The sequence below is a fragment of the Gouania willdenowi genome, chromosome 10 (genome assembly GCF_900634775.1).
Source record: "Gouania willdenowi chromosome 10, fGouWil2.1, whole genome shotgun sequence".
Classification (NCBI taxonomy): domain Eukaryota; kingdom Metazoa; phylum Chordata; class Actinopteri; order Blenniiformes; family Gobiesocidae; genus Gouania; species Gouania willdenowi.
Window position 1 is genome coordinate 18896451 of NC_041053.1, and position 25369 is coordinate 18921819.

The following is a 25369-nucleotide window of genomic DNA, read 5'->3' on the forward strand; positions in this document are numbered from 1 at the left end:
AACATGTTTAAGAGTAGATGGCGGCCAGAAAGAAAGTAGTAGCAGATTCCGCCCGCTGCCTACACTTTCAGACGAGAAGGATAAATATATAGCGCCCTCTGCTGTTTAAAAAAGTACTGCGAATCAATTTTCAGAGCATCGATGTGAACCTTGATACCTGTGAATCGATTTTTAACTGCCTTACGATTAATCGTTACATTCCTAGTTATATGTTATAAAATTTGTAGTTATCTGATTTTTTAATCAGAAAATTTAAGCTACTGTGAAGTTGCTGTTGCACTTTTGCTTAAACCTGGGTTTTAACTGTTGAGGACAATCACAGTAATATAGTTGCACTTTTGGCAATATATCTGATGTCTGCAGTCATTTTTAAGTGCATTAAAAAACAATTGAAAATCGAATCGAAACTCAAATTTTTCTTTAAAAAATCGGAGATTTTTGAGGGAGATTTGAGTAAAGTTACGTGTTGTCTAATAGCATTTTCTTAGTATTGTTCTATTCATGTTTCCATAAGTGTGGCTAAACTTGATTAGCATACATACCCATCCCATGTCTGAACTCCAACGGAAGTGAGAAGATGTCTTGTTGACATGTGAAATAACTTCCTGTCTTGTTGTCAGCATTTAGCATTTTCTGCTTTTTGCAGAACTCATTTAGGGGAAGAGTTACCAGTAAGATACTACTCCAGTGTCGAGTCACAACAAGCAGACATGGTCATCATGAGAGCAAAAAATTGAAGATCATTTTCTTTTTGTCTACACTTGATTGTGGAAAAAAGCTTCTGTCTTCTATATTTGGTTTACTTTTAATTATGGGTTATTCTTATATTCTCACTTTTTATTTTATAACACATTTTTATTCAGGGGTCAAATACAGAGTAGTTTGATATCTAGCGGGTGAAAAAACGAGATTTACACTTGTGCCGTAGTTTGCACTTCCACGTATAAATTATATCTCCATCCAAGCAATAAAATAAATATTTTTTTTTTTTTGGTGTAAGATTTTTTAATTTATTGATTCATTAAATAATAATTATAATGATAACAAAAATCTCTTTATCTTGCCATGTCTGCATATGTCATCAATGCAATCAGTGCAATCTTTTTTTTTTGTTGTTGTTGACAGCAATGCATGGTTTATTCTTGCAAAAAAAGTAAAATAATGGGGGTTTTATATTGTGTAATTGTGAACATCTTTTGTTTAATCTTTAGGGGAATTTTATGAGGTTTGTGAGGAAATTCCAAGTTGAAAAAATAAAAATAAATTCCACAATTTGTGATTAAGAAATATATAATTACGGCAGTCATGTGATATAAGGATGGTAAAATAAAACTGTGACAGCTAAAAGTGAATATTTTGTTAATTTACATAATAATAAATGTTTTCTCTGTCATTTTTACTTTCTCCTGTGGGCCGAATGGATGCTCTAAAAGGCCGTAATTAGCCCCTGGGCCTTTAGTTGGACACGTTATAACGTGATGCTACTGGAGAGCTGTATGAAGGAGACTGGTATTGATGGTAAACATAACCCAATAAGCTCAATAAGGATCTAGTTATGATTGCTTATGTATTTTCTAATAAAAGTTCTGGTCAGCCAAACAAAGATACATGATAAATGTTTTAAACAGGGAGCTCAAATCATTATGTCGGTGTCTCCACGGTGACAGACTGACCCATTATTTTAAAACTCGTCTACATCTGTGGGTTTGTAAGGCAGCGCTGGTTGTTAGGGGTTACCCCCAACCCCCCGATCACTGCAGTCGGACTTGTGGGTGAATGGAGTCCGACTTGAGTGTTTGCTTTAGAGAATAGAAGGGAATTATAAATGAGACACAGGGTGGATGGACAAAAGATCCAAAGAAGGGTAGAAAATGTGTGCAGTGCTGAGCTCTGCAACTGTGAAAACCAGCACTGTGTTGGTGGTCAGGGCTTTTATGTTGGGTTGATTCTAACAACGGGGACACCACATTTGTCTTATTACAGAACCATTTAATATATCATCACTGAGCAGAGTGAACGGATTACAAGCATTCAAGTTACTGTAATTTAGTTGCTTTTATGGATACTTGTACTTTTTTAAGTATACTTCTAAATCAGTTTTACTTGTACGTCCATGCATCTGTCCGAGTTATAGGGGACAGCTTTTCTCAGAAACTGTTTAAGATAGTTTAACCATATTTGGTGTGTGGCTTCAGGGTATCAATACCTTAATGGAGTTCGAAAATAAGAAGCGTGCAATTGTTTTTTATGGAGTTATTGCCCTTGTTCCATTTTTTTTTACTCTATTCGAGGTATCGTCAAAGGGTTTTCTTAGAAATCGTTTAAGATAGTTAGTCATTTTATATTCTGATGTGATAATATTTTCTTATGTATACATCTACGTTAGATTTAGGACATTTAGGAAAAGGTTGTGAGTTATAATGACAACCAATCTGGTGGGGGATGTTGATGATGATTATGTCTTTTTCTTTATTTCGGTCATTTTGAAACTACAAAAAATGAAATGACCAGACAACAATCAACTGCATCACATCACAGCCGACCAACCAGATTAATCATAATGCTCCGCACCAAAACAGCATTGAATGCTGATTATTTTCTCAGTTTTAGAGTTCATAAATGTAGCTATACTTAAAGCCTGTGATTTTTTTTTTTTAAATTAAATTAAATTAAATTAAATTAAATTAAATTATTATTATTTTTAAAAAAATTTCATCTCTTCTTTTTTAAGTTTATACATGAGATGTTTACTGTATGCAAGGGAACCGTGGCAAGATTTATTACCAAAAATAAACATGGGGGGTGAAAGTAACTAGTAACTTTTACTTTGAGTAGTATTTAATTGAGCTACTTTTTACTTGTACTTGAGTAAAATTTCAATCAAGTAACAGTAATTCTACTATAGTAGAATATATCAGTACTCTTTACACCTTTGTCACTGAGTCTATTATGAACATTGGCGGAAGAAGTTGACAAACTTTGACATTTAACTAACATGAAACAATCTTAGTTATTCCTGTTCTGTAAACCCCAAATGTAGACTTCTCCTTTCAGACATCAGTAGCTCCATCATCCTTGGCTGCTGGTCTATAACTGGTGGTAACTGTGTTGCTACAATGAGAAACTGACTTGCTCACAACAAACTAATTAAACTGTGTGACTGGGTATGACCAAAAGCAAAGAGTCGTGACCTGGCAACCACCTATCCAGAGTTACCCTAATGGTCGCCTCTGCCCTGACGTTGTTGTCTCTGTGTGTTTGTGTTTCAGTCAGGAATGCCCCAGACTGTGTGCTCAGGCACCATGTTTACCACTCCCAGTGGCTTCAGCCCCCATCTAGCCTGTGCTGAGCCTGGGGAGGAGGAGGAAGCACCACAGGAAGGCTCCAGGCCGGGGGCCTGCCTTGCTGATGGGCCCCCGATCACATCTGCCTCCCTGGACACGCTGATCCAGAACCTGGTGCCCACTACTGATTACTACCCCGAGGTAAACTCTACCTTTCAATAAAATGTTAAGCAGCCTTGAGAAGCCCTTTAAAGTTCATATTTACAGCCACAAAGCTGCTAATTAGAATGTTCGCTCCATGTTTGCACTTCCTTTGACCACAGAAAACATTTTTATTGATAGGCTGGAACTGTCTCTGCCTCTCCTCTGACAGAAAGCCTATGTGTTTACCTTCTTGCTGAGCGCTCGTCTGTTCATCCCTCCTTCGGAGCTGCTGGCCAGGGTGTGTGAGCTGTGCATCAAACAGCAGCAGCTGGATCAGAGCCCACTCGATACGGTCAGCACTGCACCACACATAAATACATATTACTGCACTCGACTCACATAATGAATTAATTGTGAGTAGATGTATTAAAGCAGTTGAGGAGAATTATGTCATGCGAATTGGTAACCACAGGTCTCTTTGACACCACTTATAGTGGTGCTGATTTGTTTCACTGATGCAGTTTTGCGCGCTCTAATGTTGTAATATTCGATTAATTATTTTTTTTACCACAGGCAAAAGTGCGCAAGTTTGGCCCTAAGATTCTTCAGCTGCTGACTGAATGGACCGAGACATTCCCGTCCGACTTCAGGGATGAGAAAATGGTTGGACATCTTAAAGATATTATCCACAGGATAGCGGCTTGTGATGAGGTAATCATAACATCTAACTGCGACAGCTATGCATGTTTTAATCTTGCTAAAACATAAACTAATTTTTTTAATGACTTAATTGTGACCATCACTAGCAATCCCTAAGGAAGTGTAATCCAGACTTTATTAGAAGGAAAAACATATAAAAAGGAAGGGAAGTATTATACACGTGTGATGGGGGGAAAACAAGGAAAAAGGAGTTTGGGACGGTAAGAAAAATTAGAATAAGAGCCAAGTCATTTTGGTTCTTCCATTGGAACAGATCAGGTTAAGAGTGTCTTATTCAGTAGATAGCAGCTCTGTATAGTAAACATCTGTGTTCTCTATAGTAATCAGTTTTATGAATAATAAACGTCACTCAAACTCTCTGATGAAAGGTTATTATGGATTATGCAATCTTTTTTGTGAAAGCTATGCATGTTTTATTCTTGCAAGATATAAAAAGAGAGGGCAGTAATACACCCTAGTGGGGGGTGGAGAACAAGGGAGAGGGAGTTATGGTGGGACATTAAAGTCCTATATAGTGGCATGGAAAAATAAGTTAATTTTAGTAGATAATAGAGTATCCAACAATCATTTTGATATCTGACGTGTATTGTCAAAGGTTTGTAGTATAAGATAAAAATGAAAGTAAAGCCAACAGTTTCAAGCACTGTGCTGCTTTCAGCTTATAAATTTAGCATCAACTTTTTGCATATTGTGACATACTGTAGTAGAGGGGACTGGACTTCAGCTTTTTGTTTCTGGCACACAATTACTGGATGGAGCCTGGATAAATATGTTCTTCCCAAGTCTAATTTAGGCACTGAAGGCCAAACGCACACTTTTTTTAAACAGTCTACCGACTTTAAAAGAAAGGATTGACACTAGATTATTTTGGTTGTGTCAAAAGTATAACCACTATATCGTGCATATTGTGGTGTGGGGTGTAATCTACTGTGTCAGTCTATTGATATACATAGAGTGATTACAGAGAGGGGGACATCATACTGCTTATAATGAGGACATCACACGTATAATGAGAGAAATGGTGGTTACTTACTTCTGTTATAGAACTATTAGTTGAATCAACGTATCTAAAGTTAAACCTTAATGTGAGGTTTACTAAAGCCCAAGGCATGCCAGTGCTATTGTGAACCATTGAGCCGCCGCAATCCCCCCCCCCCAGAGGGCCAAATAACTATTGTATTTTTTGTGGTGAGCTTAGCTGGAGGGGTAAAATGTTTGGACGCTCACTAACACTGGCTTTCATTTTTTTAACAAACTTTATTTTCAAAATATGACAGAAGTAAAACCCCTATTTTTTATGAATATGTCACCTTTAGATCTTTATTCGAATGCAAAGGAAACTTTGTTTTGGCAGTTTTTATACCGGACAACTGAGCTTACAGCAACTGAGCGTGCTAGCGGTTAGTATTAGCACACTACAAAAGTAGCTTCTCAAACTCTGAATCACAACTGAGTACAGATTTTAACCAGCCTAATCTTGTTTAACCAACATTAATAATGCTTTCTCTGACTGACAGGGGCAGCAGGTTTGCGGTTAAACTTCTATGTTTTTCATTTTGTAAGTTTGGCATCGAATGACACAGCAGAATGCCAATTTGGCTTGGAGTATTAGCCTGTGTTTACTTCCTTGTCTTACTTTCAGCCAACATAGCGACATATATCTTGCTTAGACAATGAATGAGTTGTTTGTTGTTCTTTAAAGCAGTTTTTTATTAATTTTGCACTAGATCCTGTTTGCAGTGAGCATTACTAATTATATGTATTTTTTTCTAATTTTACTTTATTTAATCTAAATTGAAAATTATACAGCTACTTGTAAAAAATATAATTAATTAAGGCAGCAGTATGTGCTAATCTACGAGACTTAAAATTCCCATTTACACTGTTATTGGTGCCAAATTATATGGTCATACATATATATATATTGCATGTATTTGTTAGTGCTACTGACAGTTATTTGTGATGTAATGTTTTAATATTGTGTACTACAGATGGAAATTAGCATGAGCTAGATCTGGTACAAAGCATCTTTTCCTCAGCTTAATGTATTTTGTACATTGTCCCTGTCAAATAAACTAATAAACTAAACTACAGCCGTAGTGGGAAATGAGCTGCTGGAAATGCTAAATGTAATTATCACAACTACTTCTGAGCTGAGTGATGGAAGTAGTGTGGGTTTCAGTGTAGGGTGAGCACTGCAGCCAAAGCCTGACTGTTAAAAAATCTTATATTACAGGAGAGAGCATGTCTAGGAAGGATATTAGAGGAGAGGCTCCTTCTGCAGCCGCCAGGGAAAACGGAGGGATGGAGATGGATGGAGAAAATAAAGGGAGATGTGATGCAGGGCAGTAGGGAGAAGGTAACAGTAGAAGAGAAGGAGGAGGGTTTTGAAGTGCAGGAGGAAGTTGAGGAAAATGGAGACGGAATGGCGGTGATGAATGTGTTGCTATTTACAGGCGGCTGTCTGCAGCATGAGCGTGTGTGCATACATGTGGGAGCCGTGCATGTTAGATTGACCTCATAGTCTCTATGAACAGTAGTTGTGTGTCAGGGTGTAAACAGCTTTTGTCCATCCACCTAAAAAATACCATTGTTCTCCTGTATGTCTGTCTGTTTTGTCCTATTCTGAAATGCAATTTTTTTTTCTTTAAAAAGAAAACTTAACGACACAATAATCTGAAGTGCATTGTTGAGTATAGATAGTTAGATACAGTATGTGTGATAGCAACACATGGATAAATCCAGCAAGTTCATTTTGTATTCATTTTGAATAATATGTTAAGGTTTCAGTTATTCGGACAACTTTGTTTTATGAAATTTACTTTGATCTCCTGATATGTTTTGACTGTCACCTATTTGAAAAGAATACAAAATGATCTTGCCGTAATTATTACGTGGACGTCAAGGACGCATCAAAGCGATAAGCATCAAAGTCAATTTCTTGAAAAAAAAATGTCTGAATAAATGAAACCTTAAACATATTCTTAGAAGACAAAATTAACTCCTGACATGTTTTCACCATCAACTGCCAGTATTCCTCAGAGGTGTCTGCTGATCACTTTGAAGAAGACTGGCAGTTTACAGTCGAAACATGTCAGAAGATCATAGTAAATATCCGGGAAAAAAAATGAAACCTTAACTTATTACTAAAGAAGAAGACAAAATAAACTTGCTGGAATTACTACGTGGAAGTCAAGGACACATCAAAGCGATCAGCAGACGCCTCTGAAGAAGACTGGCAGTTGACAGTCGATACATGTCAGGAGATCAAAGTAAATTTCTTGAAAAATAAATGAAACCTTAACACATTATATGCAACACATGGATGATTCAGAGACGAATATGAAGACACAAAGTTAGTTTATAAATTGTCTTGACATTTTAAAGTTGCTGGAGACAATTTATTTGATCAGATAAAGACATAGCGTTGGCCTCATAGATCAATAAAACAAAGAGGTTTAACCATTGTTTTAGAGACATCCTCATTGTTTTTACCTACGACCAAATGTTATAAATTATCAATTACATACATTATTGACACCTCTCTTCTCCTCTCCAGGCGTACTGGAAAACTATGAACCAGATGTTGCAGAAACTTAACCAGAGGCTGGCCCTCATTAGCCAGGGGGAAGAGAGCATCGTCAAGGTCTCCCTCAATGCCTCCTCCATCTCTGACAAGCTGGTGGCCTTCAAGACCAAGCCTCCGCCCATCCAGAAGGACATGCTCTCCATCTGCAACGACCCCTACACCCTGGCACAGCAGCTCACCCACATAGAACTGGTGAGGACTGGGGAAGGAAAGGGAGGACGAGGAGCGTGGGTTAGATGGAGGTCAGGGTAAAAGATGATAACCAGGATGGATGAGTGGGAGCAGTGAGGGTCTTTGTGGAAGCAATGCAGATTCAGTCCATGTCAAGGACGTGACATCTAACAAGAAGGTGAAGACAATGGTAGCAGAATGGAATGAGAGAGATTATGATATTAAAGGATCAAAGAGTGGATATTTAAAGGCAGCCTAAAATAACATGATTTTATTATCCTTAAGCTGATCAAGGTCTAACTTTGATCAGCTTAAACTGCTTTTCAACACAAGTAACAAAAGCAATAAATAAAGAGCATAAAAAGGATCAAAGGATCTCAGCAGCATCGCTCACATTGCATGCATGGTGCCTTCAGTCTATTCATGTGCATCATAATGTGAGCACGTGGATCGGGGGGTGGGTGTGTGTGTACGTGTGTGTGTGTTTGAGAACATGCATGTCTGAGTTAGCCTGTACCCTTGTCTGAGTGGTGACATCACCCCAGAAATCAGTGATATGCCTCAGGCTTCAAACAAAGGGGATGAAAGTGCTGTGAATAGATGCGACCTGACAGCTTCTCACACACACACACACACACACAGTCCAAAAGAGAGTGTGTGTGTGTGTGTGTGTGTGTGTGTGTGTGTGTGTGTGTGTGTGTGTGTGTGTGTGTGTGTGTGTGTGTGGTGTGTGTGTGTGTGTGTGTGTGTGTGTGTGTGTGTGTGTGTGTGTGTGTGTGTGTGTGTGTGTGTGTGTGTGTGTGTGTGGGGGGGGGTGTGTGTGTGTGTGCGCGCGACACTACCTTGGTTGTACAATACACGCACAGGTTCTATTGTGTCTTTTGAGTCATTTCCCTTTGCACGTGTGTGGCTGTGTATGAGTGCTGCTGTCTTTTAATAGTGGATGAAACTGTCTCAAGTGTCACTTTGAGGAAATACGACTCCAGTGAGTCACATCAATGAGTCATTACTTCCCCTTATTGATTTCTGTCCATTACCTAAATGAAAGAATTATTAATGGGAATACCCCCAATGGTGGGTGGGTGGGTCGGGTTGGGTTGGGGGGGGGGGGGGGGGGGGGGGGGTGTTGTCTGTGTGTGTGTGCGTGTGTTAGGTAAGTGGGTCTAAGGATGCCTCTCTCAAATTGTGGAGCATTGCTGTTTCTCTGCTGAGGAGATGAGGATTTGGAAGGATTGTATTTTTGTGTTGTGGTTTAGGTGAGGCTTAACGTTGTAGACTGGCTTAGTGTGAATCTCCTGTGACACAGTTGCGTGTGTGTGTGTGTGTGTTTACCAGGAACATTTACACCACATTGGGCCGGAGGAGTTTGTTCAAGCTTTCGTTCAGAAAGACCCACTGGATGGAACGCAGGTAATCTTATTTCTTTGTAGATTTACTTTTTTTTGTTTTCCGTCTCCTCTTGCTTTGATTTTAGATTCAGGGCAAATCAGTTTTACAGTCCACCAGGCCATACATACATTTAAAACTGGAATACTTCAGTCTGAGTGAAAATTAACATTGTGTCCTCTGGTTTAATTTTCAGTGTAATTTGGATGAGAACGTAAACTGAGCTCAAATGTAGGGCTATCTATCACACTTTTTCATCCTATTACAATGCTGTACTGTAGTCCACTGACATGTACATTGAGTTTTTATCTTAGTTTTACCATTTGACATTTTTAATTCCACCAAGCAGGTAATAATTTCACAAATGTTTATTATCTCCCATATAGGTTTGAGCTCCGTCCATCCGTCTGTCCGAGTTAAAGTGAACAGCTTTCTCAGAAACTGTTTAAGATAGGATAACCAAATTTGGTGTGTGGCTTCAGGGTATCAATGCCTTGATGGAGTTCGAAAATGAGAAGCGCACAATTGTTTTTTCAGGAGTTATTGCCCTCGTTCCATTTTTCTTTACTCTGTTCGAGGTATAGGAACCGTTTAAGATAGTTCATAATTTTATATTGTGATGTAATAATATTTTTTTATGTATACATCTAAGTTCTTAGATTTAGGACATTGAGGAAAAGGTTGTGAGTTATAATGACAACCAATCTGGCGGGGAATGTTGATTACTGTCTTCTTTTTAATGTTATTTTCGTATTCTTGTTAGTTTGGCTGGGCAAAAATAAACTAAATCTTTAATGTGTGTTACTTCTGCGCATTAATATCCCTACACTGACAGCACGCAAACACGCATACCAAAAGAGATGAGTAATCACATCAACACACACACACACATCCGTCATTTTCTCTGCCCCCGTATTGTGATCAGGGTGCTGGAGTGGATCCTAGCAGACAGAAGCCAGGAAACGCCCTTGACAGGTCACCAGTTCATAAGACTGAGAGAATGACAATCACACTTGTGGTTTTAGACACTCATACACACAACATGCATGTTTTTGTCCTGTCGGGCTATATGTGCCAACAGGAAACCCACGCACACTAAGGAAGAACTTCCACTAAAAGGTCAGATCTGTGGCAGACTTGTTTGTGCGCCCATGCATGCACTACACACACATACTCACGCACATGCTTTTGCCAACACAAAGCAGAGTAAGTAAACAAAGAGAAACATGTGGTGTGCCACGCCTACCAGGAAGGAGTGGTGAGGTTGAAATAAAAATGATTGTAATAATATCCATTACCAGATCACAGCTTGAGGAAATCAATAAATTCCAACATCATGTGACACACAAAGACTGAATCTTCACTTCCTCTCCATATTTGTTAAATGTTTCCTCTCTGCCTCTCCCTGTGTCATCACTTTGTTTTATATTTAGTTATTGTCTTCAACTCAACCTCTTCTCCATCTCTCCTTCTCTATATATTTACCTTTAATTTCTTTTTATTCGTTTTTCCTGTCATTTCCACTCTCTCAGGACCTCAGCCTATAAATAAGCCTTTTTATATTTACTTTTCATGTTGCTGGTGTGTGTTTGTGTGTATACAGCCATGCTTCAGTGACCAGAAGAAGAAAACCACTAACCTGGAGGCTTATGTCCGCTGGTTCAACAGACTCTGTTACCTTGTGGCTACAGAAATCTGTTTGGTGAGTGGGAAACACAAGTTACATTTATTATAAACCAAAGTAAGAAGTGCAAAAGCATCCAAATCACTGGAAACACTGACACACTTGTTCCTATTCACAGCTATAAAAAGTACAAGTTTAGGATAACAAAGTGTACAATTGTCAGAAATTATTATATGTTTTAGATTTTAAAAAAAAACAAAACAAATGTTCACAAAATTACTTTGGTGTTTTAGTTTTGAGGTGAAAAGGAAATTTGGTTTTCTCTGATTTTTTTTTGTTTGTTTGTTGTATTAATTTAGTGTTACTTTTAGAATAGAATAGAATTAGGTGTCCCTATATTAAAGTATAAGGCGATTATTTTTTTTATTTATATATATATATATATATATATATATGTAAATATATATATGACTTAAGCAACAACTAATCTGTAAATGTGTACACCTTCATGAGAACAATATTTATGAAATATATTTTATTGCCATATTATACACAAAAAATTGGCTTTAACATGCCATGTGCCAACAGCTAATAATAATAAAAAAAATATATATAATCTCCCTGCAGCTTTTAAACCAACTTTGACTTTAGTGCAACATGGCTTTAGTGCAACTTAACTGAGGTATATACCTAGAACAACAAATAAATGCAGAAAGTTTGTACTTTCTTTTTAGATTTTATTGAAAAAAACACGAGCTGGTCAACATGCCCAGGTTTCAGTACACTTGTTTGTGCAGTTACAATGTCTCCTGCAGTGGAAATACTTTCCTGGTTAAATAATTAATTTTTTTTATTAAAAAAAATATGCACGCATTTAGAATCCATTCGAGAATTGTGTGACGTAATGTTGCGATATATTGCTAAATTGATTTTTCAACACCCCTAAATAGAATCCTTTATTGTCACTGCACATGCCCCTCCCAACAACGTTCAACTACACTACAAAGATTCAAGCCAGACATACACAATCACCATGAAGACAACAGAAAGGCTGTTGGAATAAGTTCATCAGTATAAAAGTGTAGGGGTATAGAATATTACAGAAAATGTTAAAAAAAGAGAAAGTATTTCATTTTCCATAAATTCTTAGTAATGCTTGTGTCTATGGTGTGTGTTGATTATTTAGAGAATGGATGGCTTTCTGTTTATTGTCATTTCATAGTAGTTAATTGTTATTGTTTTAAATTATGGTGAACTTTTACTGTAAACTGAAGTGTTTATTACAGTAACTATTGGGCTACCAGACTCTCGGGTTTTCTCTTTCAGCGTGATACCATCCTCTAGTGGTAATATTATGTTACTACATTCATTTTGACAATCAGTTTAATAGTAACTGACTGTATCCTCAGGGAAACCACATTCATTCAAAGAAGTCAGTTTATTAGCAAAGTTAATTTCTCTCTCTTTATTCAGCCAGCAAAGAAGAAGCAGCGAGCGCAGGTGATAGAATTCTTCATCGACGTGGCAAGAGAGTGTTTCAACATTGGGAACTTCAACTCACTCATGGCTATAATCTGTGAGTGCAGATGCACTACAAGCACATGTTCTAACCCACACACTGTCTGTATTTAAAGTGTGTTCATTGTTCTACAGCTGGTATGAACATGAGTCCTGTGTCTCGACTGAAGAAAACCTGGGCTAAGGCCAAAACCGCCAAGTTCTTCATTCTCGAGGTAAACAAACACTTCTTTTTTTTTTTTTTTTTAATTGATCTGAGAAGTATGTGGCATGTCCTGACGGCATCACGCCTGTGGTTATTGGTTTTGACAGCACCAGATGGATCCAACTGGTAACTTTTACAACTATCGTACAGCTCTGAGAGGAGCAGCCCATCGCTCTCAGACTGCCAACAGCAACAGGGAGAAGGTGAGGCTGTCACTTTAAGCCAATAACGCCAAACCTATCATGTTTGATACATGAGTTTTGGAACTCTCTACATGATCAGTGTGAGTTTTTTTTTCTTGGAAAAAACTCATGTATATGATTATATATACATGCAATACAAGGATAATCCACCATGGGGCAGTAATGAGTTCGGCAGAATCCTTTCTAGTAACTCTGAGATTGTCATTTATGAGGAAAGATGCACATGTGGTTTTAGAAGAAGAACTTTTCCAATTTTAAAAAGATGAAGGTATGAAAAACATTCAAATTTTTACTTAAACATCAATAGGAAGAATTACTGGGTTGATGCAGTGTGATATGAGTTAATATTTCATAATCTCTGTTTTAGTAAAACCGTGTTAAAAATGGTGCATCAGATTTGAGGTCATGTAACTCTAAATCAGTCTATTGTCATTTTATTGCATTTCATGCATTTTACATATCATCAAGCAACAAAAAAGTTTTTTAGGTTTCTCAAGTAAACTGAATAAACGTTTAAATTGCATAATACGGTAACCAACATGGGAATCACAGACGTACGCACTGTGCAGGCCACTTTGCCCATGTGTGCTGTGAGAAACGCTGAGTGCATCTCTGTCTGAACAAAATGAGGCAAAATAAGCCAAATGTTATGTAATAGACTTTACTGTGCCAGTTCTATAAATGGATATATCAATATTCTTTTGTATAGAATCACCAATTTGTTGGCATGTTGGTATTTATTATGTTTTGTTTGTAAACAAAAACAATATTTGAGCTTTGAGACTGGACAAATCAAATATGATACAAATTAAAACTCATAAATAGAAAATGAATATTTGATTATTTTATTTTGTTGTTGTTGTTCATAGGTACAGATAAAGGCTGCAGTTTCAAAACATTGGAATTTTCTGTCAATGATTTAATGATTCAGACTTTACAGGGTTAAAACTCCATGTTTACTTCTTTAACCTGTTGTCTCCTTCGTTCAGATTGTGATTCCCTTCTTCAGTCTGCTGATTAAAGATATTTACTTCTTGAACGAAGGCTGTGCCAATCGGTTGCCTAATGGCCATGTAAACTTTGAGGTGAGGCTCTACCTTTTCTCCTCCTGACTTAAATCATTTCCAAATCAGCCTGTGGCTTACAACAGCTGCATCTTCAATGTTTGTTTGTTTTTTAGAAATTTGTGGAGTTGGCTCGGCAAGTTGGGGAATTCATGACCTGGAAACAGGTGGAGTGTCCATTTGAGGAGGATCAGGCCATTCTACACTACCTCCACACGGCTCCTATCTTCAGCGAAGACGGTGAGAACCTGCTACATCTTTTTTTAACCCTAAGTAGAGGCCACGCAGCGTTCTTCTTCTACTTCTACTTCAGAGAAAATCCTACTTTCGATGTGTGGGAAATCACCAAATTTAGCATAAAGGTCCAGTCCCACGCCAGAAAAACAGGCCAATAAAGATGACGCTACAGCAAGCCTCTAAATTTCCATATTTTGAAAATTCACAACACTCCAACCATACGTGCTACAGATGTTCAATATTTATTGTGTGTGATTTGTTGATTTGAAAAATAATAATAATTTAAAATATAATATAATTTTAGCAGTTTCTAATTTTTTTTACCGATTACTGGACCAGTGGTTCTCAAACTTTTTTGGCTCATGTACCCCCTTTCTCTTATTTCTCAATACAAGTCCCCCCTTTTGTCCAACTACAACATTTGGCTCAGAAAACTATCTAAAAACAACTATAGATCATAATGATGGAATGAACGAGTGATAACGCACATTTTAAATAATCTCATTTTGTAAATAAGTGGAAAGAAACAGTATTTAGTGCAGTGGTTCCCTACATTTTTTGGATCGTGACCCCATTTTCATATCAAGATTTTTTGGCGACCCCAAAGACATTTTTTTTTGTAGAATTCGTTTTTGATCATGTTTGAGATCAGATACTGTTTTTTGTACTGCATTTTTGTTGAAATACATTAAGTGAAAGTATAGAAATACAGTTTAAGATTGTGTGTTTTAATTTTAGAATAATAATTACAACATTTAGAAAATCTTTTTTCATTTTTCAGAAATTGCAGGTGACCCCATTTAAACTCCAGACGACCCCACATGGGGTCCTGACCCCCAGGTTGAAAAACACTGATTTAGTGGCTCATGAATAGATTAATTTCTATAGTTTGTATCATTTCCAGTCATCTCACACCTGGGGTGGGACACTTTTTGTTCATTTTCCACTCACACTCTCAAGTAGCCCCTTAATGCCATCGTGTACCCCCATTTGAGAAACACTGTACTAGACATTTCAAGCCAACCCAAGGTTGAAAAACACTGAGCTATAATATTATAATTAAAGTCAGTGTGATGGAATCAGAAAAAAACTAACCAGCTCAGTTTTTCTTTCTAGAAAACAGAGGTGTAGTTTCTCTGTGCACTTCATAAAGTCTGTTTGTGTCCCTCAGGACTTTACCTTGCATCCTATGAGAGTGAGAGTCCAGAGAACCAGGTGGAGAAGGACAGGTGGAAAGCACTCAGGTGAGAAGTCATCCAACAGGAAACGTAGAGTCAGATTCAGAACATGGCACCAGGGTTGATTGATAATTAATTACAATTATGGCCTAATTCTAATTGTAATTTTAAAAATCTGTTGTAATTGTAATTTCATTGTAATTGAGTTCAGATAAATGACTTTGTAATTGTAATTGCCATGGAAATGAACTAAAAACTGTCAATTACATTTTAACTAAACGCAAAACAGGTCTATGGTTTACACGTATGTAGTTAACAATTATTAAAATATGTTTCATATTAATTGTTTACACTCCCTAGAAGAATAAGGGGTTAGAGATGGAATATAATAGATTTTCTTTTTAATAGATACATAATACATAATGCAATTTTACAGAGTAACAATAGTATGAATGTACCTGATGTTTTGCTTTGGCTAAATTCCAATTTTTGTCCCTAGTTGGACTTTTCCATAAGATGTGATAATAAATGCACTAAACTATGAATGTAAAGATGATAAAACGACATTGTACACACATTAAAAACAGCATACAGTCAATACAACGCTACATGAAGAAAAGTTAGTCAAATTGTAATAAAACTTTAGTAATTGAGAACGTAATTGTAATTGATTTGCAGGGGGAAAATAATAATGATAATTTATTTGTAATTGAAAAAAAATGCTGGTTATCGTAATCATAATTGATTTGTAATTGAACATGGATAATTAAAGACATACTTGTAATTGAAAACGATAATTGACCCCAACCCTGCATGGCACACCCTCTTTTTTTTTTTTTTTTTTTTTTTAACATTGCTGCTTTTCTTTCACCAGGTCCAACATCATGGGGAAGACATGAAGCTCTGACAGCCACTAGCCCCTCCCACCTACAAGGGAGCGCTTGTTCTCTTTGCACTAAATTGAACTGTGAAGAAGCCTAGCTGGTACTTAGGTGTTTTTCTACAAAAGTTGTGTTTATTGATGAGGTGGAGAAAAAGAAACTCGATGAACGGGATTCATCAAGAAGAGTGTAGAAACTTATTTAATGTAGAAGAACTTATTAAAAAAAAATGTGAAGTGAAAACGTTAAGCTAAGAGAACTGGAACAAAAGTGAGTTTAGAATACGTTGGAGGGGGACTCAGCTTCTCCACCTGCCCTCCCTTTGGTGTGTGTGTGTTTACTCTGTGAACATGTTTACTGCTACGGACAAACAGTTACAGGGAAAAATACTTTGTAAACGGAAAATCCAACTGATGCTGTTTTTTCTATTTGCTCTTCTGTTTTTTTCTCTCACTTTCTCTCCATCTTTTGGTCCTAAGCCTTGTTCTGCTATTCCATTTATTCCTCCCTCTTTTTCCTTATTGCACTGTATTTGAAACCTAAAAGTAAGGGTGCTGGCTTGCCCGTATCACCTGTCAGAGTCTAGAGGAGCACTGATGGAACAGTTAACATGCCTCTAGCAGTTTAGCTATTCTCGTGTAGTTGTGTTTGTGTACATTCATAATGTGTCTGAGTCTGTGGTGCAGCCAGAGGGTGGTCAAAGCATTATTATGGTGTCATTTTAGTTTATTCAGTATTATTTAAAGCACATGTGTCAAACCTAAGTCCTGCAGGAGGAAGCAAAAATGACAAAGAAAATCATGAATTGTTGTGTAATTACTAGTAGATGTAGATATCTCAAATTCACTAATTTTAGGAAACCACAATATATTTATTTTTTACCTTTATTCAACCGGGAAAGTCTCGTTAAGATTGATCATCTCTTTTTCAGGAGAGTCCTGGAAGCAATTAGTTGTAGGGGACTTGAACCTGCAACCCTCCAGTACAAGTCCACTTTTGTAACCTCTAGACCACCACTGCCCCAATTTGTAGGCGCTTGCGGTTTTTAGGCTTTTATCACATGACTAGAGTCACTTTCAATTGCAAATTGTGGAAATAACTCTCAATTTTTCAAAACAATCGCACAAAATGCCTCTAAATGACATGAAAATTGGTCACAAAATCAAGGATTTTAAAGTGAAAATGCTGCAGGGACTGAGGTTAAAAACTGATATTGATTAATTTTATTTTTTTCACCTACAATCTGTGGCCCCCTGCTTCATTGTTGTCCCCTGAGCAAAAAATAAGTTTGACACCCCTCATTTGAAATCGTGGAATTAACATATTCAATTAGTGAAGAGTTTATTTGTGATAATTTGCTTATGTTTGAAAACCACCTTCAAACTTAGAATAATGTCAATTATTTAATTCACACCAAATCGCTCTATTTAACAAAGGGTTTCCTACTATTCCTCGGCATCTAAGAGTGGCAAATAATGTGTCCAACCAGGATCCAGAGGTGGCTGAAGCCCCGCCTCCAGCTCCACCATTGCTTTGATTGCTTGTTTTTTTTTTTCTGTTATTTATTCTATTTTTCGGTGCTGTTAAGGGATTTGTTCAACAGTGTTTTTAAAATGTCTGTGCCATTAATGAAAGGAAAGTATCATAGTTTGAAGAGGACTGGTCCAGTGCAAGTTGTATAACCCCCCCCCTCGTCTTCCTGCTCTACAGGAAGTTGTCACTGACTGATGTTCAGTTGTCTGATATATTTATTGAGATTTCTGTGCCGACAGATGTATAGATTTTATTGTAACTTTCCTTTAGTGAATATGAAGTGCAGCGGCGTGCTAGGACTAGGACAGGGGTCTGCAACCTTTACTGTGAAAGGAGCCATTTTGTCTAATCTCACCTGGATTAAAATCCTTCTGGAGCCGAAAAAATACCTTCTCAATGAAGAAAATATAGTGTTTAAAATTCTAAACACTTAAAATAGTATAGAATAATGTTGTGAGTTAATGGATGGAAAGGGTTACAAAAAATAACTTGAATTTGATATCACGTGATCATGTGATGTCACATGCTAATTGCTCATTTCTTGCAACATATCAAGCATGCATATTAAGCCGACATGTTGGCAATTAAATAAATCTTTCCCCAAACAAATAAAATCTCTATTTTCTTCCAGAATAGTGTTTTTGTTAGTTTAGTTATCTTAAAATTTATGGTTAGCCACAGGTGCAGGAAAGTTGTTGGTTGATGAAGTAGGAAGGTGGCAGAGTTATTGCACAATGTGATTTATTTTTTAGCTTAACAAATTGTTTTATCATAATTGTATTTGAAGTTAATGTCATCAATCATCTATACCCTCTGTAAGAAAAATAACAATTCATTATTTTTTATTCTTTTAAAGCTATAGGGAGCCATTGCAAAAGAGTCAAAGAGCCACATGAGGCTCCAGAGCCGCAGGTTGCAGACCCCTGGACTAGGAGGTTTAAGGTGTGACAGCAAGGCAGAGATGAGAAAGCTTGTGCCATATGGGGTTCACTGGTTGTCACAACAATTCAGGTTCCTTCAACCTAAACTTTGATGTCTATCTGTTTTGTGGGGTCATCACTGAGCTTTGTTTTATTGTGAATCTGCAGCTTTTTTTGGAGAAAAGAGAAGAAACGAGTATTATTAGAGACTGTACATGAGCTTTTTTTTTTTTTTTAAAAAAAAAAAACAAAACAAAAAACCAGTCGTTTTGCTTTTGCTCTTATTGATGTCAGTGTTTTCTCTGAAGAAACACCTTCCTTCCCCTCACTGCAGACACTGACCTTAATAATCCTTCCTCATTCACCATCTACTGCAGAGGGAGGTGTTATTCTGCCATTTAAAGATGTATTTTAATGAAACATTGCCTGTGCTGAACATGTGATCTCAATGACAATCGCCTATGTAACATCTTGTGCTATTTTTAACAGTGTTACAGGACTGGTTGGTCCATATTTTTAAACCCTGCTTATACAACAAAGCTGCTGATTTGCTGTCAAGAGTGAAAATGTCTCTTTTTTTCTTAGGTGTTGAGGCTTAGCAGACTCAATGTTGACTTAAAGATTTCTGCAAAACGTGTGACTGAAGCCTTCAATAAAAGTAAACCATGCTAATTAAAACGTCTGTGGCTGATTGTGTCATTGGCCATTGGTTGTGTGAGTGGAACATATGAACTGCACATAATTGTTGGTGAGTCTTGTGAATTATAGTGCTTAAGTAGTGAAAATCTGAAAATTGTTTTTCCAAGGTATACAGACATTTTCAACCATTTTAGCTACAATTTACTCTAACATTTAACGGTATGGCCATTTGCTTGCTGGAAGCCTTTCGACTCATTTTGTGCTGCCCAAGTAAAAAATGACTCCAACAATAACTAAAATATACACAGGACAACTAAAATAATAATAAATTACACCAGAAACATGAGATGACTACAAAACTAACTATACAAAAAATTAGAACAGAAATACACAAATTGACTCTATGAAATGCATAGACAGGAAAAACTCCTTAAAAACACGCACAAAAAATAAATACACAAATCCTTTGTTTTTATTAATGCACAGATCAGTCGTTATTCTAAATGCTTACGTTGATAATCGACCTTCAGATCAGTTAATGACATTGTTGTGCCCCCCACTGTGACATGTTACCCCCCCCCCCCCCGATATGTCTAGATTTATCTGGTACTAAGAAGATGTAGTAAAGTATGTCGTGTAAGTTGGTGCATGTGCAATCATCCTATATCTCTTAAGACAGGTGGCTATAAAATTAAATGTGTCATATACGATATGTATAGTGATTGGAAACACATTTACTGTGCAGGACATGCCAATAAATCAATTTTATTAAAGATAAGGAATATTGGACAATATATCGAGACTCAAGATATATTAAGTTTTCGTTTTTGGTGATATGAAAAATAACAATATTGCCTATAACAATATATTTTTATTTTATAGCTTATTAAAATACTTGGTTTAGGAGTCGCTTCTGTCACTATACTTCTCAGAACTGTGTGACATTTTTCATCAGCAAATTGAACCTTGAATTGTCTTTATTTATCAATGTTATTGAGTTAAAAATATTGAGTGTTATATCGTATATATCGCCATTTTGAGAAAAAAATTTCGAGATAGGAATTTTGGTCCATATCGCCCAGCCCTACCCTCAGTATGATGTAAGTTGATGTGTGACGTGCACAGTTAAATAGATTACAGAGTGTGTCCTAAGCCAGAACTCACTCACACGTGCTGTCCCTTACAGGAAAAAAAAAAGCTAAAAGTGGTGTATATTGTTCAGCCATTTGTTAATAAATTTGCCTATGTGGCATTTTTCATCAGCAAATTAACACTGTATTTTCTTTTTTTCAGTGAAAATGTGCAAAAAACACTAATAAATAATAAATTGGATGTTTTGAAGCAAATGGTTATGACTTGTTCTCTTCTGATGAACATATACAACAAATTGATTTTTCCTCTCTATGTTTAATTTTGATATTAACTGGGTAGAATATTGGGATAATATCATATCGTGACCCACGTATCGCGATACGTATCGGATTGCAACATCTTTGCCAACACTCACCCTAAATAATAATGAATTGGATTTTATACAGCGCTTTGTCATAGACGCTTTACAGAAATAAGGCATGATTCTTTCACTCTGCACTTAGTGGTGGTAAGCTACTATTGTAGCCACAGCTGCCCTGGGGCAGACTGTGTCTAGATTATTAATATTAAATAGTTTCTCGTCATGAAGGGCAAATTTGATTTTAATCTCATCTGCTTAAAAAAATGTAAATATACAGAGGCAGCCAAACACGTTAGAGATGAAGCACGTGTGCTTTAATTGAGTCCAGCAGTGAATTCATGACATAATAAAGTTCATTTTAATCCATCATGTTCTCCGTGTCCACTTGAAATGTCATCTGCGCCAGTTTAGTGTAGGTGTCAAGATGTTTGGAGCTCAGGTAGGTTCCAAATAAGGCCTGGAGAACCAGCACTGCCCTCATCCTCCTTAGAACCGGTCTGGAGATCTCCCACAAGAACTGCCGCATGGCTCCTTTCTCTGGCATCAGTGCTGTAGAATACCTGGTGGCGAGGCCGATGTTCATGGGCAGAGCCAGGAGGATGGGGTACACCCCGCCCCCCACCACACCGACCGCAGCTCCTCGGATCAGGGCACAGGTTGGACAGTTGAGGTCACCGCTGAGCAGCGGCTGGGACACGGTGGCGGTGTAGAGGGCGTAGGTGGTGAGGAAGGGCAGCACGGCCATGGGCAGGCTGGAGGTGAACATAGCCTGTCTAATGTTCAGAGCTCTGCGGTACAAGCTGATAGAAACCAGTCCAGCTAAGCCAGCATTGCCCCCCAGGTAGAGAGGGCCGTAGTAGAACAGCTTCTGGTCAATGTCGGGCAGCCTCTCAAAGTTCCTCATCAACATTTCAGCGATCACCACCTTGGTCAGAGGACCTCCAGACCCGGTCCCCTTCTCCTCAGCAGCCAGAGACATCCTGGGAGCAGCAGGTACAACTGTAAAAGCAGAACGGACTGTTAAAACGAGGACGGGCGTTTTACAGGAAGGAGACAGGGCGCAGACATGTTTTACCCACAATTCACAGCGGAAAAGTGTATTGTATGCCCTCGGTGAGACCTGACAGGTGCAGCGCGATGTCTGTTGTTGAAGCAGGTTAACTATTAAACCAACATTATATTATGAAGGAGAAACTATTTTATTAACCAGTAAGCGATTTGAGGGGAGTGGTGACCCCCTTGTCAGCAAAAGGACCAAAATGCGTCCACTTTGAAGAAGAATATACTTTATTGCCATATATGTAGAGCTACATACACAAGATTTGTAATAATAGACAATAATGTACATTATACTGTTGTCATGCTGGTACAGTTGTACAACTTCACAAAATAAGAATTTAAAAACTGAACATAGACTTCAGATAAACAAACGAATGCTTTGATGAATTAAAAATAACAAGTTATACAAAAATACTAATTCACTTGTGCAAACAATGAACTGAAATTATTTACACATCTTAACTACAACTGTTGAATAGTTGTAAAACTTACACTTACAGTTCATGTGTTAATGCTAGGCTAATGCTAGGTTAATGGTAATGCTTGGGCAATGCTAACACTAGGTTAATGCTAATGCTAGGCTACGGTTATGGTTAGGCTAATACTAATGCTAACATTAGGCTAATGTTATGGTTAGGCTAATACTAATGCAAACATTAGGTTAATGCTAATGCTAGGCTGTGAATTCCTAGGCTATTGCTAACATTAGGTTAATGCTAATGTTAGGTTAATGCTAATGCTAGGTTATTGTTAATGCTAGGCTAATGTCAATTCTAGGCTAATGCTAATGTTAGTCTAATGCTAGGCTTGTGCTAATTCTAAGCTAATGCTAATATTAGGTTAATGTTAATGCTAACATTAGGTTAATACTAATTCTAGGCTGTGAATTCCTAGGCTATTGCTAACACTAAGCTTATGCTAATGTTAGGCTATTGCTAATGTTAGGTTAATGCTAACATTAGGTAATGCTGATGCTAGGCAAATGTTAACACTAGGTTTATGCTAAAGCTAGGCAAATGCTAATTTTAGGCTAATCCTAACAACAGGCTTATGTGATTGCTGGGTTAATGCTAATGCTAGGCTAATGCCAACATTATGCTAACTGGCTAATGTGATTGCTAGGCTATTGCTAACACTAGGCTAATGTTAACGCTAGGCTCATGCTAACTTTAAGCTAATTCTAACGACAAGCTTATGTGATTGCTAGGTTATTGTTAACGATAGGCTAATGCTAACACTAGGCTAATGCTAACGCTTTATACATGCATTAACATCTGCATACAGGCCAGTAGCCAGTAGTGTCAAAGTCGCAACACAGTCATACAGGCTCATTATATAAGTTGTCTCAGACACACACACTAACACACATTAACCCTAACCCAGCAAGCCGCTAAGACTCTCATTATTTCCACGGAAATTGTTTAGTGTTACATTACTGCCTCCTCCGATTTCTCCAAGTTTTTTTTATTTTGTTTTATTTATTTATTTAACAAATTAAGTTTACAAGCTTCCACTTTTCAAACAACAATTGCGCATTGAGCATGGAATACAAAGAAATGAAAGAAATAAACATTACAATTTCTAATACTGTATTTGTAAAAGCCAACAACATTAAGCTGCAATGGGGTCAAAAGACATAGCCATGAGATTATTATAAAGCAATGCTGCCTTATTGGAATTACATAGTTTTAGAGATATTAGTTCTTTTGGAAACACAATAAAAACAGGTTGAGTGTCTTTAAAGTCTTTAAAGTAAAAGGACTTTTTTTTTTTTTGTAAAAGGATATATTGATTGTTCCATATTGGCGTGTTATGGGGTGTGTAATTGTGTTTATATATTAATTTCCAGTACTATAGAACTTGTTCATGGAATTTTTTTCACAGTTTCATGGGTAGTTTGGACAGTTCAAAATCACAGTGTAGAAGCAATTGAATGCCGCCTACATTGGAGAATATTTTAGCAGGGAGATTAAACCATAAAATATTCATGTGAGTCATAAAGTTTTGTAACCATCTTAGTTTTAAAACACCATTCATTGGATCAATATCGATGGCATTTAGACCACCTTCCACTAAAGACTTGACAATGTCAGTCATTCTTATATAATAATTTGGTCTAGAGAATATGCAGGGTAAATGATTCTTGAGAGGCCTTCCATTTTAGAAAGTAATAATCTACCAAATATGGAGATATCTCACTGTAACCATGTATTTAAGATAGTTTTAGTCGTTTTTATTGTATTATCAAAGTTGCTTTTCAGTCGGACTTCTGAGTTTTTTGAGATGGTAATCCCCAAGTATTTGACTTGGTCTTTAACAGGCATACTGTATCATACAGGAATTTATTAATATTTAATTTAAGGCCAGAGACTTTGGAAAAGCAACTGACTACTTGTAGAGTTATAGGTATTTGTGTCTCATTTTAAGGAAAAGGGTGGTATCAACCGCAAGCTGAATTATAGCTAATGGGTTGCCTAAAACATCACATTTTTTGACCTCTTCGCAATTTTTGATCATAATGCTAAGAATTTCCACAACCATAATGAAAAGTGAAGGGGATGCAGGGCATCTTTTAGCACAGTGATTTCAGTTTTTAAGCAGCTCATTTCATTCTCTAAAGTGGTATTGGTTTTGCAATCTTTTATTTCCGCTGCGTTGAACTCAGTCGTCTTGGTGAGGCTAACTAACATAGCACAATTTTGCGTTAGCTTAGCATCAAACTCTCTCGTGCGTTCTTCTTGTGAATCAAACTTCTCAGTGAGCTTGTTGATAGTGGCAAGGATAACGGAGCCTGGTATCTCGTCTTCATTAGGTTTTGATATTTTACAAGCATGGTCTTTAGATGGAGGCCTCTCTTGTCGCTGCGTCGGTCCATTTCCATAGCGTACTCGTGGTCAGTTTGTTTCAGTGAAGTCACGGGTACGTTGGCGTTTACTTTGGACATTTGTCACAGGGTGCTTGTAAAATCTGTACAAAAGTTGGGTTTGGGTCAGTGGGAATTAAAAGTCAATATCCTAACTGTTGGAGAAAAAATTGCTAATATTACAGATGGTTTGGAGAGCAGAACTACGCGCTAGATGATCGCACCAGTGCTAGCAAGTAAAACATATTAGTTAGCAACGTTATTACAATGACGGATGTCCCGATCCAGGCTGGCACACACTACAGGATAAGTCTTCTCCAGTTTGAGTTTGGAAAAGCAACGCTTTACAGATGCCACATGCCTGGAGCACAGCATAAAATATGTGCTAATGTTCAGCGTGAGATAACGCTTTGAAGAACGCACACAATTACTCTCTAGGCCATTGGCCTCAAACTTGTAGCCCGCGGGCCAAATGTGGCCAGCAGGATGATATTTTGTGACCTCCACCTTGATATGAAAGTTTAAAGTTAGTGCGGCCCACAAGTTTTATGTTCATGGTAAATTGTAAATGTTCCTATTTTTGGCGCAACACATTTTCATATTTTTGGCAAATGCACACATTAGTATGGATTCTATGCAAAACGTTTTAAGTACAGATTAATTTTCTGTTTAAAAAATTAATAATCGTTCTCACCCAG

General features: G+C 37.3%; 2 protein-coding genes across 2 annotated transcripts in view; one reads left to right on the top strand and one right to left on the bottom strand.

The window, feature by feature from the left end:
* LOC114471325 (ras-GEF domain-containing family member 1C-like) overlaps positions 1-18337 on the top strand; it is a 34341-nt gene extending 16004 nt beyond the window's left edge. The window contains exons 2-14 of the mRNA XM_028460073.1: positions 3270-3485; positions 3658-3780; positions 4002-4139; positions 7708-7929; positions 9244-9318; positions 10898-10996; positions 12392-12494; positions 12572-12651; positions 12749-12844; positions 13834-13929; positions 14025-14148; positions 15317-15389; positions 16198-18337. Of these exons, the coding sequence (XP_028315874.1) occupies positions 3276-3485; positions 3658-3780; positions 4002-4139; positions 7708-7929; positions 9244-9318; positions 10898-10996; positions 12392-12494; positions 12572-12651; positions 12749-12844; positions 13834-13929; positions 14025-14148; positions 15317-15389; positions 16198-16222 (1464 nt within the window). The 5' untranslated portion in view covers positions 3270-3275 and the 3' untranslated portion in view covers positions 16223-18337. The remainder of the gene's footprint in view (positions 1-3269; positions 3486-3657; positions 3781-4001; positions 4140-7707; positions 7930-9243; positions 9319-10897; positions 10997-12391; positions 12495-12571; positions 12652-12748; positions 12845-13833; positions 13930-14024; positions 14149-15316; positions 15390-16197) is intronic.
* Positions 18338-21041: 2704 nt separating this feature from the next.
* On the bottom strand, positions 21042-21832 carry tmem126a (transmembrane protein 126A). Its single transcript, XM_028460099.1, has one exon. The coding sequence runs from the start codon at positions 21726-21728 to the stop codon at positions 21108-21110; it is 621 nt and encodes a 206-aa protein (XP_028315900.1). The 5' UTR covers positions 21729-21832; the 3' UTR covers positions 21042-21107.
* Positions 21833-25369: the final 3537 nt, after the last annotated feature.

Bases quoted from the DNA above. Each gene is read 5' to 3' on its own strand.
- tmem126a (XM_028460099.1), bottom strand. From the start codon at position 21,728: ATGTCTCTGGCTGCTGAGGAGAAGGGGACCGGGTCTGGAGGTCCTCTG.